Source organism: Hyla sarda, chromosome 4 (genome assembly GCF_029499605.1).
Source record: "Hyla sarda isolate aHylSar1 chromosome 4, aHylSar1.hap1, whole genome shotgun sequence".
Taxonomy (NCBI): Eukaryota; Metazoa; Chordata; class Amphibia; order Anura; family Hylidae; genus Hyla; species Hyla sarda.
In genome coordinates, this window is record NC_079192.1 from 278,496,678 (window position 1) to 278,511,826 (window position 15,149).

Sequence of the window (15,149 nt, forward strand, 5' to 3'; positions counted from 1 at the left end):
CTGCTGTGCAGCACTTCCCTAAAAGTCAGTGTTGTCAGTACAAGGACCTGCTTACTCAGCAGGTACTTGTGCCAACACTGAAACAAGGAAATGCTGCTTAGTTGAGACACATATCATGAGAACGGCGGCAGTGTTTCTATTCAATTTATCAGTAAGCAAAGCACAGTTAGGAAAGAATATCTCCAGAAGACCTTTACTTCAAGTCTCCACCTACTCTTCCCCATGATGAAATAAATAGAGCAAACTTCCCTCAATAATATAGTTCAGCATAACACATTTATCATGCCTCCTGTTTCTTCAAGCACCGGCATAAAATAGACAGGCACAATGTGATGGTGCCCACTTTCATCACCTATCCATTAACTTTTAAAAGTAATATGAAGATGTATTCCTTTACTGAGAGAGTAGTGGATGCATGGAATAGCCTTCCTACAGAAGTGGTAGGTGCAGATACAGTGAAGTAGTTTAAAGGGGTACTCCGCCCCTAGACATCTTATCCCCTATCCAAAGGATAGGGGATAAGATGTCAGATCGCCGGGGTCCCGCTGCTGGGGACCCCGGGGATCGCTGCTGCAGCACCCCGCTATCATTACTGCGCAGAGTGAGATCGCTTTGCACGTAATGACGGGCAATACAGGGGCCGGAGCATCGTTACGTCACGGCTCCGCCCCTCGTGACGTCATGGCCCGGCCCATCAATACAAGTCTATGGGAGGGGGCGTGGCGGTCGTCACGCCCCCTGCCATAGACTTGCATTAAGGGGACGGGCCGTGATATCATGAGGGGCGGAACCATGATGTCACTCTGCTCCGGCCCCTGTATCGCCCGTCATTACGCACAGAGTGAACTCGCTCTGTGCAGTAATGATGGTGGGGTGTCGCAGTGGCGATCCCCGGGGTCCCCAGCAGCGGGACCGCGGTGATCTAACATCTTAGCCCCTATCCTTCGGATAGGGGATAAGATGCCAGGGGCGGAGTACCCCTTTAAGCATGGATGGGATAAGCATAAGGCTATCCTTCATATAAGATAGGGCCAGTGGCTATTCATAGTATTGAGAATAATGTGCTGAATGGTTCTTATCTGCCGACACATTCTATGTTTCTATTTACTGTTTCTATGTGACAGTCTTACTACACTCAGTATACAGAATGGGAAAAAAGGGGACACAGATTGCCCAAACATGTGTTGTTATTTTGGGTTAAAATAAGGGTATTACCCAAAGTGATAGTCTCCCCTACTGCAAGCACAACACAGAAAATTGCCTTATATAGAGAAAAGTTTCTCAAGTAAAAAAAACAACATTTTTTTTTTAAATCAGCTGGTGCCAGAAAGTTAAATTCTATAAAAAAAAATCTTAATCCTTCCAATTCTTATCAGCTGCTGTATAATACAGAGGAAGTTAAAGGGGTCCTCCTGTGGAAAACATTTTTTTTTAAATCAACTGGTGGCAGAAAGTTAAACAGATTTTTAAAATTACTTCCATTTAAAAATATTAACCCCTTAACGACACAGGACGTAAATGTATGTCCTGGTGAAGTGGTACTTAACATGGACAGAGGTGTCAGCAGAGAGCCCTGTGATCAGACTGAAAATAAATTCAAAAAGAAAAGAACTTCTCTGTAGTATGCTGCAACTGATAAGTACTGGAAGGATTAAGATTTTTAAATAGAAGTCATTTACAGATCTGTTGAATTTTCTGTCACCAGTTGATTTAAAAAAATGTTTTCCACCAGAGTACCCCTTTAACAGTACTTGAAGGTATTGTCTAGTAGTGATTGTCTATTGTCTGTTTTCTTCCTCGAATATGCGAATATAACGAATACGCGAAATTTGCGAATATAGGAAGAATATGCGTCCATATATTCGCAAAATATCGCAAATTCGAATATGGGCAATGCCGCTCATCACTATTGTCTAGGCTTGTGTGAATACAATTTAAACACTGTATAAATAAAATAGAGATTTCACTTATGTTTGAATCTCTCACAATTGTCAAGATCAACACCACAGCATGCGCTTAATATCGTATCTGGGTAAAGTACCTTTGTACATTTCTTTAATATTTCTGCTTGAAAAGGAAAATGTTTCTTAGGTTCTAGTACAGCATCTGCCTCAGCCTGTGTCTGTGTAAAACATTATGTAAGCAAGTAAATGAGGATTTGTTACACAGCGACACCTTGTGACCAACTTTATATCGCTTTACCCACATCTTCTAATAGTGAATGTATTGGAGTATTATTTCTGATCAATAAATGTACTTTTCTTCTTCCAGATAGAAATTGGAACTGTACTGCCTATTGTGAATAGACCCATTCTATCTCCAGAACCAGTTCAAGAAGAAATAGAAGAAGAGGAGGAATCTACACCAAAGCTGATTGATGGATCTTCACCACAGGGGCCCTTGTCTCCTGGAGTCCAAACTCCGGAAGCAAGTGGAGGTTTGTGTCATTAGTATTCAGTTACATGAGCTGAGCACACAGATGTAATTCACTTTTCAAAGAAATAGTTTAAAGTGACCTATAAATGAACTAAAGCTGCATTGAACACTGAATTTAACACTGCATGTTTAATATTTTATATATTTTATCTTAACACAGTTTATTGTTTTTCTGTTCTGATTTAATTATGCTATCTTGTTTTTTTGTTTTTGTTTTTGGGGGGGGGGGATGTTAATTTAGGTCAGTTATTGTATGGGGTTTTGTATCAACAATTTAAATTATCGCTTTTTTTTTGTGGTGATGTAAACTGTATAAATTTTTTTCACATCTGGAAGTAAAACGGTAGTATGTTATTTATTTTCTGGTGCCTATAGTACAGTGATATGCACAGAGCAGAGGGGCCTCATAGCAAAAATCAGAAGGGAACCCCCTGCTGGTTACTCCAGTGGGATCAGATATCTTGCAAGTTTCATTTTCAAAGCTTTCACATAAATAAAAATATGCAATAATTCTCCCTATAGGGTTCTAAAACTAACAGCCTTTTCAAGGAACAGGAGATAAGGGGTTCTTACTGGATTTAAAGGTGTATTCCAAAGGATAGGGAATAAGACAAATGATCGCAGGGGTGCCGCTGCAGAGACTGAGATGTGATGTCACGGCCACGCCCCCTCATGACATCACGGCAAGCCCCCTCTATTCATGTGTATGGGATGGGGAGTGACGGACGAGGGGGTGTGGCTGGGACGCCATGTCTCGGTGGTTTAGAGGAAAAAGGTAGGAGAAAAAACAACGGGGCGTTCCCTCGTATAGTATTTCTGGAATGGTAAGTGAATGATGCAAATACCCACCACCAGTGCCCAAGGTGACACACTGACCTTGAGTGGATGTGTGGAGAGGTCAGAAGGGCCTCTGATGTGTGGTTCAGTGTATGCACAGATAGGATTGTCACAGTGTGCTGCTCTCACCCCTTTTTTTCCATGTTCCCAAGGGAGACTGATACAAGGTAATATGGAGTGTGCAAAAAGAAAGGGGTTTTGTATGAGAGCGCTACTGTATATAGACGGGAGTCGAATGCAACAGAAAACAAGCCAGCACTTATGCAGGACTAACTTTTATTGGTAAAAGAAGTCAAAAGTAAAACTGGACAACGCGTTTCGGCGCACACTCGTGCCTTCCTCAGGTCCACATAAACAATTTTGTGTAGTCCTGGTTGGAGATCCTGCAGGCGGCCTGCAGGATCTCCAACCAGGACTACACAAAATTGCACACTCCATATATGTCTCGGAGGTAGCACCCGGCCCAGAATGTCGGGGACTGCACCGAGATAACGGGGTTCCAACGGCTGGACCCCTGCGATCATACATCTTATCTCTTTCCTTTGGAAAGGGGATAAGATGTATAAAGCCAGAATACCCCTTTAATTGTATGTGCATCCTTAGGATGCATCTTTCTACAGTATCTAGGCCCAATGAGAAGAGGCCAGATCTGCAGGGTGGACACTAGGATGAGTAAATGTTGTCAAGGGGCACAGGCACAGTGGTAGTTTAAATTTATTTCAGGGGACAAAATGGAAGCTATTATTTACATCTGAGTTATGTGTAGTGTATATTATTACTTATTTCAGGGCGCACAGTGTGTGGGACCATTTCTGTTGGCCATGCTGAGTGCTATTTTAACATTGTTGACATTGACAGAGACTATTCAGAGGGCATGATGTGTAACTTTCGTGTTTTCAAGAGGCATAGCGTAAAAGAAGCATTTGGAGTAAGTATAGAGGGTGAAGACCTTTGCTTCTAGCTTGAAAAACTACAACTTTTTGAATAAGTAAATTCAAGAAGTTGTAGTTTTCCTTGAAAGGTGCCAGATGTCATCTTGCTGCAGACAGAGACAGATGACATTTTCTCTCTTTGGTGTTGTTCTCTTTCCTTTTCTTCTTGGTTTAAATCAGACCACTGCCCAGTTTGCTGCCCTGCACGTGTCCTGTAAGTAGCCCCAGGGGCATGCAGCATCTTCATCTAGTCACTGCTGCTCTGGGCTGTAATCACTCCTACTAGGTGTTATTGAGAGCCCAGGCACCTCTAATGTAACTGCTTTGCTCCCTAAGCAGAGCAGTCACACTGGCGGTGCTCGAGCTGTCACACCTAGTAGGAGTGGTTACAGCCTAGAGCAGCGTTGACAGAGTATGGCGTACAATCCTTATGGGGCAATACCATATGACACAGGACAATTTTAAAACTCCTTATCCTCACCAGTGAGGATGCCGAGAAGAAAAATGTAGCAGAGAAAAAGAGAAAAAAAGGCACACGCGCCCTTAGTGCAGTACTGTGAGATATTTGGCAGTTGTAAAAGAATTACACTTACCAAATGATGTTGTAAGGGTACAACACCATGAAGTGTATTGATAGGTAGTACACTGTAAGCATCCTAGATCCTCCGGTCAGGTCCTCGCTCACCGGTTCACACAGTAGAAGAAAAACAGCAGAGAAAAGTGGATCTTCACCTGGTGCGATTACAGTGTTAAATGAAGGGGACTGTAGCCGTGGATTCACATCAAAAGATTTATTTAAGCACAACGAACAATGTGTTTCTTGCATGCACATTGCCTGATGAAGTGCCCTTTTCGGGCAAGAAACGCGTTGTTTGTTGTGCTTTAATAAACCTTGTGATGTGAATCCAAAAAGCAAACATAGTAACATAGTAAGAAAGCATATTTGACGCTATAGAGTGTTGCCACAGTTATACATGGCAAAATCTGATGACAGATTACCAGATTATTAGGGCTACTTCCAGCTCCAAAGGTAATTTTCCCAAAGGGTAAAGGCTACTTCATATACTTCTTGTACTTGTACTTCCTCAACCTTTCTACAGTTCTCTACTGTGGAGTGTATACTATGGATTGTGAACTGTTCATGCTCTGTAAATTTACCAAGCCCAGCAGGAAGGCCAACAGGTCCTGGATTGCAAAAGGCACTTGTATATATACTGTTATCCTTGCTCACTAGGTAATTTATTTTTTTTTTTTTATTGGGTATAAGCCGATGTGACCCAGGCTTTCTGTAGATTTTGGACTTTACACTCTATACCTGTGGGTTAACTGAACTTTCATCTCTATATTACTTCTGACCAGACATTTAACGTCTAGGAAGGATGTCCTTAATAAAATATGGGTGTGTAATACAGTATCATTCTCTCCAAGTTATTTACTCTGCAATTCATATTGTTCACGTCATACTGGGGGAGATTTATCAAAACCTGTGCAAAGAAAAGTTTCCCAGTTGCCCATAGCAGCCAATCAGATTGCTTCTTTCATTTTACAGAGGCCTTGTTAAAAAAGGAAAGAAGTGAGCTGATTGGTTGCTATGGGCAACTGGGTAACTTTTCCTCTAGACAGGTTTTGTTAAATCTACCCAACTGTAAGCTGTAGTTTAACATTCTTCAAACTTCAATGGCACATTTTAACCAGACTGAATGAGTGTTGTTTTTTTATTATTACAGTAGAAACAGGCAACATGTTAACCCCACCCCTGCTTACCCACCTCCTCCCAAAGTGAAGTCAGAAAATGGGGAATACACTGCTGTCGAATTCCAGGAATTAATAGCAACCCCTTATCTTGAAAGAGTATTTCTGAGCTTTAATGGGTCATACAAACTATTGGTCTGCTTCTATGTACTGTATATTCATTAATGTGAATCCTAGCTAGATCCCATAGTCATATTTTAAAAAGGAGAGACAGCAAATTCCTTGATTATGGAAATGCAATAAATATTTCACGTAATTTTCAAATATAGATAGATAGATATTTACAGTATACAGTATATACAGCGGGTGAAATAAGTATTGAACACACCACCATTTTTCTCACTACATATATTTCCAAAGGTGCCATTGACATTAAAGTTTCACCAGACATTGGTAATTAGATATGAGCTAATCGAACCTGATAAATCCGAATCCCTTACGAATTTCATGAAAAATTCTGTGGCGCAAATCAATTCATTAAACTCTATTTAGTTTGGTCCAGGCTCCAGGGCATCTAAAATGGCGGATCCACATGTAAGGACATGGGGCAAGGAACTCTGGGAAGGCAGAAAGGCAAGACTGGAAGGTGGGTAGGCAGTTGAACCCTGAATCACATGCAGGATGCAGCCTATCAGCAGCCAGTCACCCCTGTGATGTCACAGCCCTATATAATCAGCAGCCATATTGCGGCCATTCACTTCAGCCTTTTACTGCAGAGAGATAGATAGGGACAGACAGCGCTGTGTGTTGCACAGAAAAGCTTTTTACAGCAGCGTTTCACCTCCTAGTCACATCAGCGTTCTGGTGGACAAAAATAACTTTTTTTTCCACTGAAAAGGATTTTCACTGCAGCCATTAACCTCCCAGACACTTTCTAAGGCATTGTATTACAGAGAGGGGCAGAGAGCTGTGTGTTGCCCCATATATTTAAAAAAACTGCCTCAACTTCATAAACCTTAGGAGAGGAGGCAGGAATAATTTTTCAGCGCAATTCTGTGTCTTTTTTCCACAAGAAACCACATGCTGATTATACTAGTCTGTAGATGGTATAATGCCCAGCAGTCCATTCCTAATAGTCTTTGACAGAGTGCAATTTTGGGTTTAGTTCACAGCTTTTGTGTGTCAAGCACTGTTGTGTACTGCTGATGTTGTACAAAAAAAATTTTTGTGTACTGTAGCGCATTTTTCTGCCGTCAGAAGTGCACACCCAATATGTACATCTAAGTAGTGTACAATTTTGTACCTGTTAATCTGTCAAGGGCCTAGATACTGTGAAAGCCCAGGCAAAAGTAATCACCAGCTGGTGTTTTACTCCAATACGTTTTTTTAAGCATACTATAGCGCATTTTTATGCCCTCATAAGTACATACCACATACGTACATCTAAGTAGTGTACTATTTAAACCTGTTAATCTGTCAAGGGCCTAGATACTGTGAAATTCCAGGCAAAATTAATCACCAGCTGGTGTTTTACTCCCATACGTTTTTTAAGCGAACTGTAGCACATTTTTCTGCCCTCATAAGTGCACATACATCTAAGTAATGTACTATTTTGTAGCTGTTAATTTGTCAAGGTCCTAGATACTGTGAAAGGCCAGGCAAAAGTACTCACCAGCTGATGTTGTACTCAAATTCTTTTTTAAGCGTACTGCAGCGCATTTTTATGCCCTTATAATTGAATACTACATATGTACATCTAAGTAGAGTACTATTTTGTACCTGTTAATCTGTTAATGGCCTAGATACTATGAAAGTCCAGACAAAAGTAATCACTGCCTGGTGTTTTTTTTAAGCGTACTGTAGCGCATCTTTCTTTCCTCATAAGTGCATACCACATACATACATCTAAGTAGTGTACTATTTTGTACCTGTTAATCCGTCAAGGGCCTGGATACTGTGAAAAGCCAGGCAAAAGTGCTCACCAGCTGGTGTTGTACTCAGAAATTTTTTTAAGTGTACTGTAGCACATTTTTCTGCCCTCATACGTGCATACCACATACCTACATCTAAGCAGTGTACTATTTTGTACCTGATAATCTGTCAAGGGCCTAGATACTGTGAAAGGACAGCCAAAAATACACATCTAGACAAATACTGTTTTAAGCGTAGTGAAGCATATTGTACTCTCCTCATATACGCACTAAATAAGTCAGGCAGAAATGTGCCAGGGCATGTACAGAAGAGTGGCAGATGCCTAAATTCATCAGGCAGAGTTCGTAGCAGGCTAGGGTCGAGTGGCAGCAGAAGTCGCAGCAAGAGGCCTGAGCTGTTGGTATCAGCTAGAGGACTTGTCTCGACCAGCAACCCATCTGCCGTCATCGATTGGTTAACACAGTCATCCACTTCATCACAAGTGACATTTGATACCCCCAGTCAACAGTCGGTGAGTTCCTCAGACAAACCTTCAGTTGGCATGGCCCAGGAGCAGTTCCTGTCCTCCCATTTCCTCTGTCCTATGCTGTTCCCTCCCCTAAAGAAGTATCTTATGCTGTGGGTTCAGCTCCTCTATTCTGTAAAGACGATTTATTAGAGGACAGTCAGCAGCTACTGCCCAGCCAATAAGTGGAGAAGACATCTATGCGGGCAAGTAGTGATGAGGAGAGTGACGTGGGAGGCAGTGTTGCCAGCGTTCAGGGTCCTGAAGCAGACACTGTTGACTTACCTGAGGAGGACATCAGTGACGTGCAGACACACCTCGATGATGATGAAGCTGATCACACTTGGGAGCTGGGTGCAGAATGGGCCTAATCATCATCAGGAGAAGAGGGTTGCAGGTTGCCCTTGAGGCACCAGCTGAGCCAACAAGGTGGTAGCATGGTTGGCAGTCAGCATGGTCGCAGAAGTGGAAATTCTGGAGCCAAACATTCCCGGGGGAGACCATCTGCTTCGCGGCAGCCTACCTTCCCGAGAGGTAGTGGAAAAGGGGTTTCTGGAGATGGCGGAAGTAGCAGTCAATTAGTGCGGACTGTTGGTGGGAAAATCAGCTACTCGGCGGTGTGGCAGTTTTTCATCAAGCATCCGGAGGAGGTTAACATAGCCACATACAAGATATGTTGTCAGAAAGTGAAGGGTACTGGCACCACGGCCCTGCATCAACATATGCTTTGCCACCATAAAGCGGCGTGGGAGAACCGTTGCTCCAATGTAGTGGTCCAGCCTGCTGCATCACCCAGTGGCACACCGCTCCCTCTTTCAGCCAGCCAAGGCTCCACCACCTCAGCCGAAGGGAGCTGTTTGTCATATCCTCCTTCTGTCGCTCCAGATGCTCCTACTTTTAGTCAGCCATTACGCATGTCCAAGAGACAACAGTATGCGCCTACTCATCCAACTGCACAGAAGCTGAATGTGCTCCTGTCTGAGTTGCTGGTGCCGTAGTCCCTCTGTTTTCAAGTGGTGAACGTTTTCTTTGCGAAGAAGGCAGTACTAGTCCTGCACAATTTTGTGGAAGAGAAGGTGGGCCAGTCCTTGAGCCTGTCGGTGTGTACCAAAGTGCACGGCAGCTCCGATGTCTGGAGCTATAACTATGGTCAGGGACAATACATGTCCTTTACGGCTCACTGGGTGAAGGTGGTTCCTGTACAGCCACAACACCAACTTGGAAAGGTCACGTCACTTCCTCCTCCACGCTCTCAGGCTGTTGGTCCTGTGACAGTGTGCGACTCCGCCTCCTCATCCCCAACTGTGTCCTCAGCCTCCACTGCCCAGACAAGTCTCAGTGCCCCTTCAGCATACCATGTGTGCAGGGTAAGGCGGTGTCACGCTGTTGTTCACATGGTTTGCCTTGGCGAATGGAGTCACACAGGGGATGAACTGATAAAAGTAATTCGTAAAGAAATTGTAGCATGGCTTACTCCGTGAAAACCAGAAATGGGAACCATGGTGAATGACAACGGGAAGAACATCTTGCGCTGCGACTGGGAAGGCTGAGCCATGCCTTGACATTGTCAAGAGGTTCCTGAAGTGTTCCCCCATTTGCAAGACATCCTAACAATGGGTAGGAAACTTTGCATGCACTTCAGCACACCGCAAAGCCCACCCTCCTTGAGCTTCAGTGTCAGAACGGTATCCCCCAACATAGTCTGATTTGTGATGTTGCCACATGTTGGAATTCCACTCTCCATTTGTTGGACTGACTGTACGAACAGAGAAAAGCCATCACCGATTTCTTGATGATCCAAGTGGATAGGAGTACTCCCCTGTGTAACTTCAGTGAGAACCAGTGGTAGTTCACACGTGACACCTGCCGTTTGCTCAGGCCCTTTGAGGAAGCCACATTATTAGTCAGTTACCAGGATTAAGGGATGAACTACGTCATTCCACTACTTCATTTCTTACAATACATGTTGGAAATCATGGTCAGAGCACTGGAGATGTGACGCCTTCATCTCATGGCCACATGAGCCCTGTGGGGGCGGAACTGGAGGAGGAGGGGGGGAGGGCACAGAAGAGCACAGTTTAGGTTTTGTCAAATGGGCGATTTTTCTAGTAATCTGACAGGAGAGGAGGAGCAGCCAGAGGCGCTAGAGGGTTATGAGGAAGGCAAGATAGAGGACCCAGACACACCGTGGCAGTATGCAGTGGAGATAGAGGCAGGGAGTCCCTCCGAGTCACTTGCACAAATGGCATGATGCAAGCTCACTTGCTTGCCTAGTGACAGCCGAATTGTCACCATTCGGCAGCAGGATGACTTCTGGCTCTCCCCCTAATTGGACCATTGCTAACACCACAGAAAAGGCGCCTTTTTTACCCCCACTGAGGGGGAGGACAAACTGACCTACTACAGAAGCATCCTTTGTAGTCAGTTGGCTGATGCCTATCGGAGCCATCGTCCATCCTCTTGCAGGTCTGAATCGGGGAGCCCCCTACGCTCACCTTCCACTGCCTTGGCTGCTGGGGAGGGGTGGGGTGACAGGAGCAGTACCAGCTCCATCAGCAGCAGACTGAGTCTACAGTCACAGATGTGTATCTTTCTTCTCCTGCATAGTAAAGCAATTCTTCAGCAGCAAGCAGACCTAGAGCAGGAGCTGAACCAGCAGGTGGTGGCATGCCCATGTCAACACACCTTGAAGATCCACTGGACTTCTGGGCAGCCAAACTTGATTTGTGGCCGCAACTAGCAGAGTTTTCCCTGGAAAACCTGTCCTGCCCTACCAGTAGTGTGCCATCAGAGTGGGTGTTTATTGCAGCGGGGGCCATAGTCACCCCAAGGAGAACTCGTCTGTCCACGAAAAATGTGGAGAGACTGACCTTTGTGAAGATGAATCAGGCATGGATTTCAAACCACCAATGCCATATGCATCAGAGTAGATTGACCATGGTGCCACACCAGCACTTCACAAATATGGATAGTGCCAAACAGATTTAAGGCGCTTCTCCCCAGTTACAAACATTCCTCCACATCAGACCTTTTTTCACCCACCTTCATCACTGGGTACTGGTATTGCCACCCACAGCTCCACTCTATCACCGGGTCACTTTCAGGACTCCTGATGCTACTGCTGCCACCTCCAGGCTGTGCCATTCATCCACTACATGGTATCTGCATGCTTCAGCCACCTCCAGGCTGTGCCATTCAGACACTATATGTTCTACTTATGCTGCCGCCAACTACAGGCTGTGCCATTTGGCCACTATTTGGTCTCCTTATGCTTCAGACAACTCCAGGCTGTGCCATTCAGCCACAATATGGTATCCTCATGCTTCAACCACCTCCAGGCTGTGCCATTCAGACACTACATGGTCTCCTCATGCTTCACCACCTCCAGGCTGTGCCAGTCAGAAACTATATGGTCTCCTCATGCTTCAGGCACCTCCAGGCTGTGCCATTCAAACATTATATTGTCTCCTCATGTTGCCACAAACTACAGGCGGTCATTCAGCCACTATATGGTCTCCTCATACTGATGCCACCTCAAGGCTCTGTCATTGTGCCGCCATGTGACATGTGACTCCTTGTTAGATTTGGTCCTTTGTAACCACATGCCGGGGCCCAGGACATTACAACTTGGGAGTGTAATCTTACATTTCAATTTCAAAATCTCCAATTTCAATTTTAAAATGCATCTTTTTGTGTTAGGGATTGGGAAGCCCTATTGTCTACTGATGCTGCCGCCAGCTCCTGGCTGTGCCATTCAGCCACTATATGGTTTACTGATGCTGCTGGGCCTGGGACATTACCTAAAAATATTTTATGGTAGCACTAGCTACCAAAAATCTTTAATTTCAATGTTAAAATTCATCTTTTAATCTTAGAGATTGTGAAGCCCTACTCATGCTGCCGCCAGATACAGGCTGTGTCATTTTGCCACCATATGGTCTCCTTATGCTGTTGTTACCTTAAATTAAACTTTCAAAATGTTAATATATCTAAAATCTTCCATTTAAAATGTCAAAAACATCTTTAATCTTCTCTATTGTGAGGACACCTCCAGACTGTGTCATTCTGCCAGATTATGGTCTCCTCCTGCTGCTGCCACCTCTAGGCTCTGTTATTGTGACACCATGTGACTCCTTGTTAGATTGGGTTTTGTGATCATACAGTATTAGTTGAAAGTAAACAAGATTGAGTCTTTTCAAGACTGAGGCCCTTTGGTCGTCTACGTCATATTATCTGTGGAATTATCACAAGAATCCAATGGAACAGCTTGGAGCGATAACAATGAGCAATAACTGATTAAATGAAACATTCGCACTTTCATAGTCAGGGGGGCACTGGAATCTCGCCTGGCAAAGGACTGCCAGCTCGATGTTCACCAGAATGGGTGCTCAAAAAATGTAAATAAATTCAAATTAAATTAAATTCAAGTTAAATAAAAAATATCTTTATTCTCTTAAATTTTTACGCCATATGGTCTCCCTGCTGCCACATCGATGCTCTGCAGCAGTGATTCTAATAGCAATGCCTGTAATCTGCATGTCATACTGAATAACAGTATTATTCCAATATTCCACTAACACAGCATTCTCCCTATGCATGTTAGGACAAGGCAAAGTGCTCTACACCCCTATTAAAGGCTCTCTGTAGGCCAGAAATAGCCGTTTTTAATAGCAATTTGCAGCATATAAATTTGTAGGTAGTTTATAGCCACCTATTAGCTTTTTAGTTAGTCTCCATAATAGCTTGTAGGTAACATAGTAACATAGTTCATAAGGTTGAAAAAAGAACAGAGTCCATCAAGTTCAACCTATAACCCTAATAAGTCCCTATTGAGTTGAGTAGATAGCCTCCCACATTAGGTAGGTAGCAGAAGTCCCCCACATTAGGTATCCAGCAGATGTCCCCCACATTAGGTTGGCAGCAGATGGCTCCCACGTTAGGAAGGAAGTACGTCCCCCACATTAGATGTGAAACACATTCCACCATAGTAGGCAGCAGTTTCCCCTTAGTAGGAAGCAGTTCCTCCATAGTAGGCAACAGTTCACTCATAGTTGGCAACAGTTACCCCTTAGTAGGCAGCAGACATCCCCCACATTAGGTAGACAGTTGATGTCCCCCACATAAGGAAGGCAGCAAATTCCCACCACAGTAGGCAGCAGTTCCCCCGTAGTAGGAAACAGTTTCCCCATAGTAGGCAGCAGTTACCTAATAGTAGCCAACAGTTCCCCCATAGTAGGCAACAGTTCCCCATAGTAGGCAGCAGCTCCCCATAGTAGGCAACAGTTCCCCCACAGTAGGTAGCAGTTACCCCCTAGTAGCAGGAGTTCCCTTAGAGTAGGCAACAGTTCACTGCCCCCCCCCCCCTCTTGCATACTGACCTCCTTCTGGTCTTCTTCCCCTTATGGCTTCCACAGCTCCCTCAGCATGGCCTCTTCTTTTCTCTTCCTAAGAGCTCAGTCTCTTGTGTTTGCTGGCTAAATGCAGCTGGTGGCACAAGAGTTATGGACAGGGTGAGGAGCCAATGGCTATTCACCGTGTCAAACTTCCCACCATGTGCCACATTAAACTGTAGGTGCCTCATTAGGAGGCATTTACAGTTAAATGCGGGGACACATGGGTGGTGTTTCGGGAGCGCAAGACATCACCACAAAATGTCTTCTGGATCCGGGACGGTTTGGAGCCATTTGGGGACATTTGCACAAGTACAAGTACTCATGCGAATGTCAAGTATCGGTCACGATACTGATACTAGTATCAGTATTGGGACATCCCTAATTTTTTGCTTATATTTTTAAATGTTTGACTTTTGAATCAATATATTAATATATGTATGTGTCTATTTATTCATTTTAGTGTTTATTGTTGGAACTTTTTCTCAAATAAATCTTTATGTCCTGTGCAACCGTGGTGGCCTGAAAATTCCTTGTGCATACCCAGCAGCAGCTCTCATACTGTACTCTAATTTTCTTCCTATCTTGCTACTTCCATTACTGATCTGCACCCCAGGGCACACAGACAGGGTCCTTGAGCTACATACTGTGAATGCACTTCACAATGTACAATTAGTGGTGAATGTGTAGTATTGCCGTTGCAATGTGCTCTTCTCAATCTATTTTGTTACTGTCGTTGTTTTTCAGGAATCTCAACTTGTATCCTCTGTGCATGCATTCGCACCACTGTTTACTGCGATGACCACAACCTCGATTCAGTTCCACAACTTCCTAAAGACACTACACACGTCTACCTACGTTTTAACAAGATAAGCAAGATAAACAAGAATGATTTTTCATACTTAAGTATGTGTTATAGAGGAATAAGAGTTATGAATAAATAATGTACATTAAAGGGGTACGCCAGTGGAAAACATTTTTTTTAAATAAACCGGTGCCAGAAAGTTAAACAGATTTGTAAATTACTTCTATTTAAAAATCTTAATCTTTTCAGTACTTATGAGCTGCAGTGTGCTCCACAATAAGTTATTTTATTTTTGAATTTCTTTTCTCTCTGACCACAGTGCTCTCTGTTGACACCTCTGTCCATGTAAGGAACTGTCCAGAGCAGGAACCAAATCTCCATAGCAAACCTATCCTGCTACTGACAGTTCCTGACATAGACAGAGGTGTCAGTAGAGATCACTGTGCTCAGACAGAAAAGAAATTCAAAAAGAAAAGAACTTCATCAGTAGCATACAGCAGCTGATAAGTACTGGAAGGGTTGAGATTTTTAAATATAAGTAATTTACAAATCTGTTTAACTTTCTGGCACGAGTTGATTTAAAAAAAATAATAATCCACCAGAGTACCCCTTTAAGGGAA

General features: G+C 43.7%; 1 protein-coding gene across 1 annotated transcript in view; it reads left to right on the forward strand.

Moving 5' to 3' along the window:
* EPYC (epiphycan) overlaps positions 1 to 15,149 on the forward strand; it is a 73,258-nt gene that overhangs the window by 37,495 nt on the left and 20,614 nt on the right. Inside the window, exons 4-5 of the mRNA XM_056569389.1 lie at positions 2,272 to 2,437; positions 14,472 to 14,630. Of these exons, the coding sequence (XP_056425364.1) occupies positions 2,272 to 2,437; positions 14,472 to 14,630 (325 nt within the window). The remainder of the gene's footprint in view (positions 1 to 2,271; positions 2,438 to 14,471; positions 14,631 to 15,149) is intronic.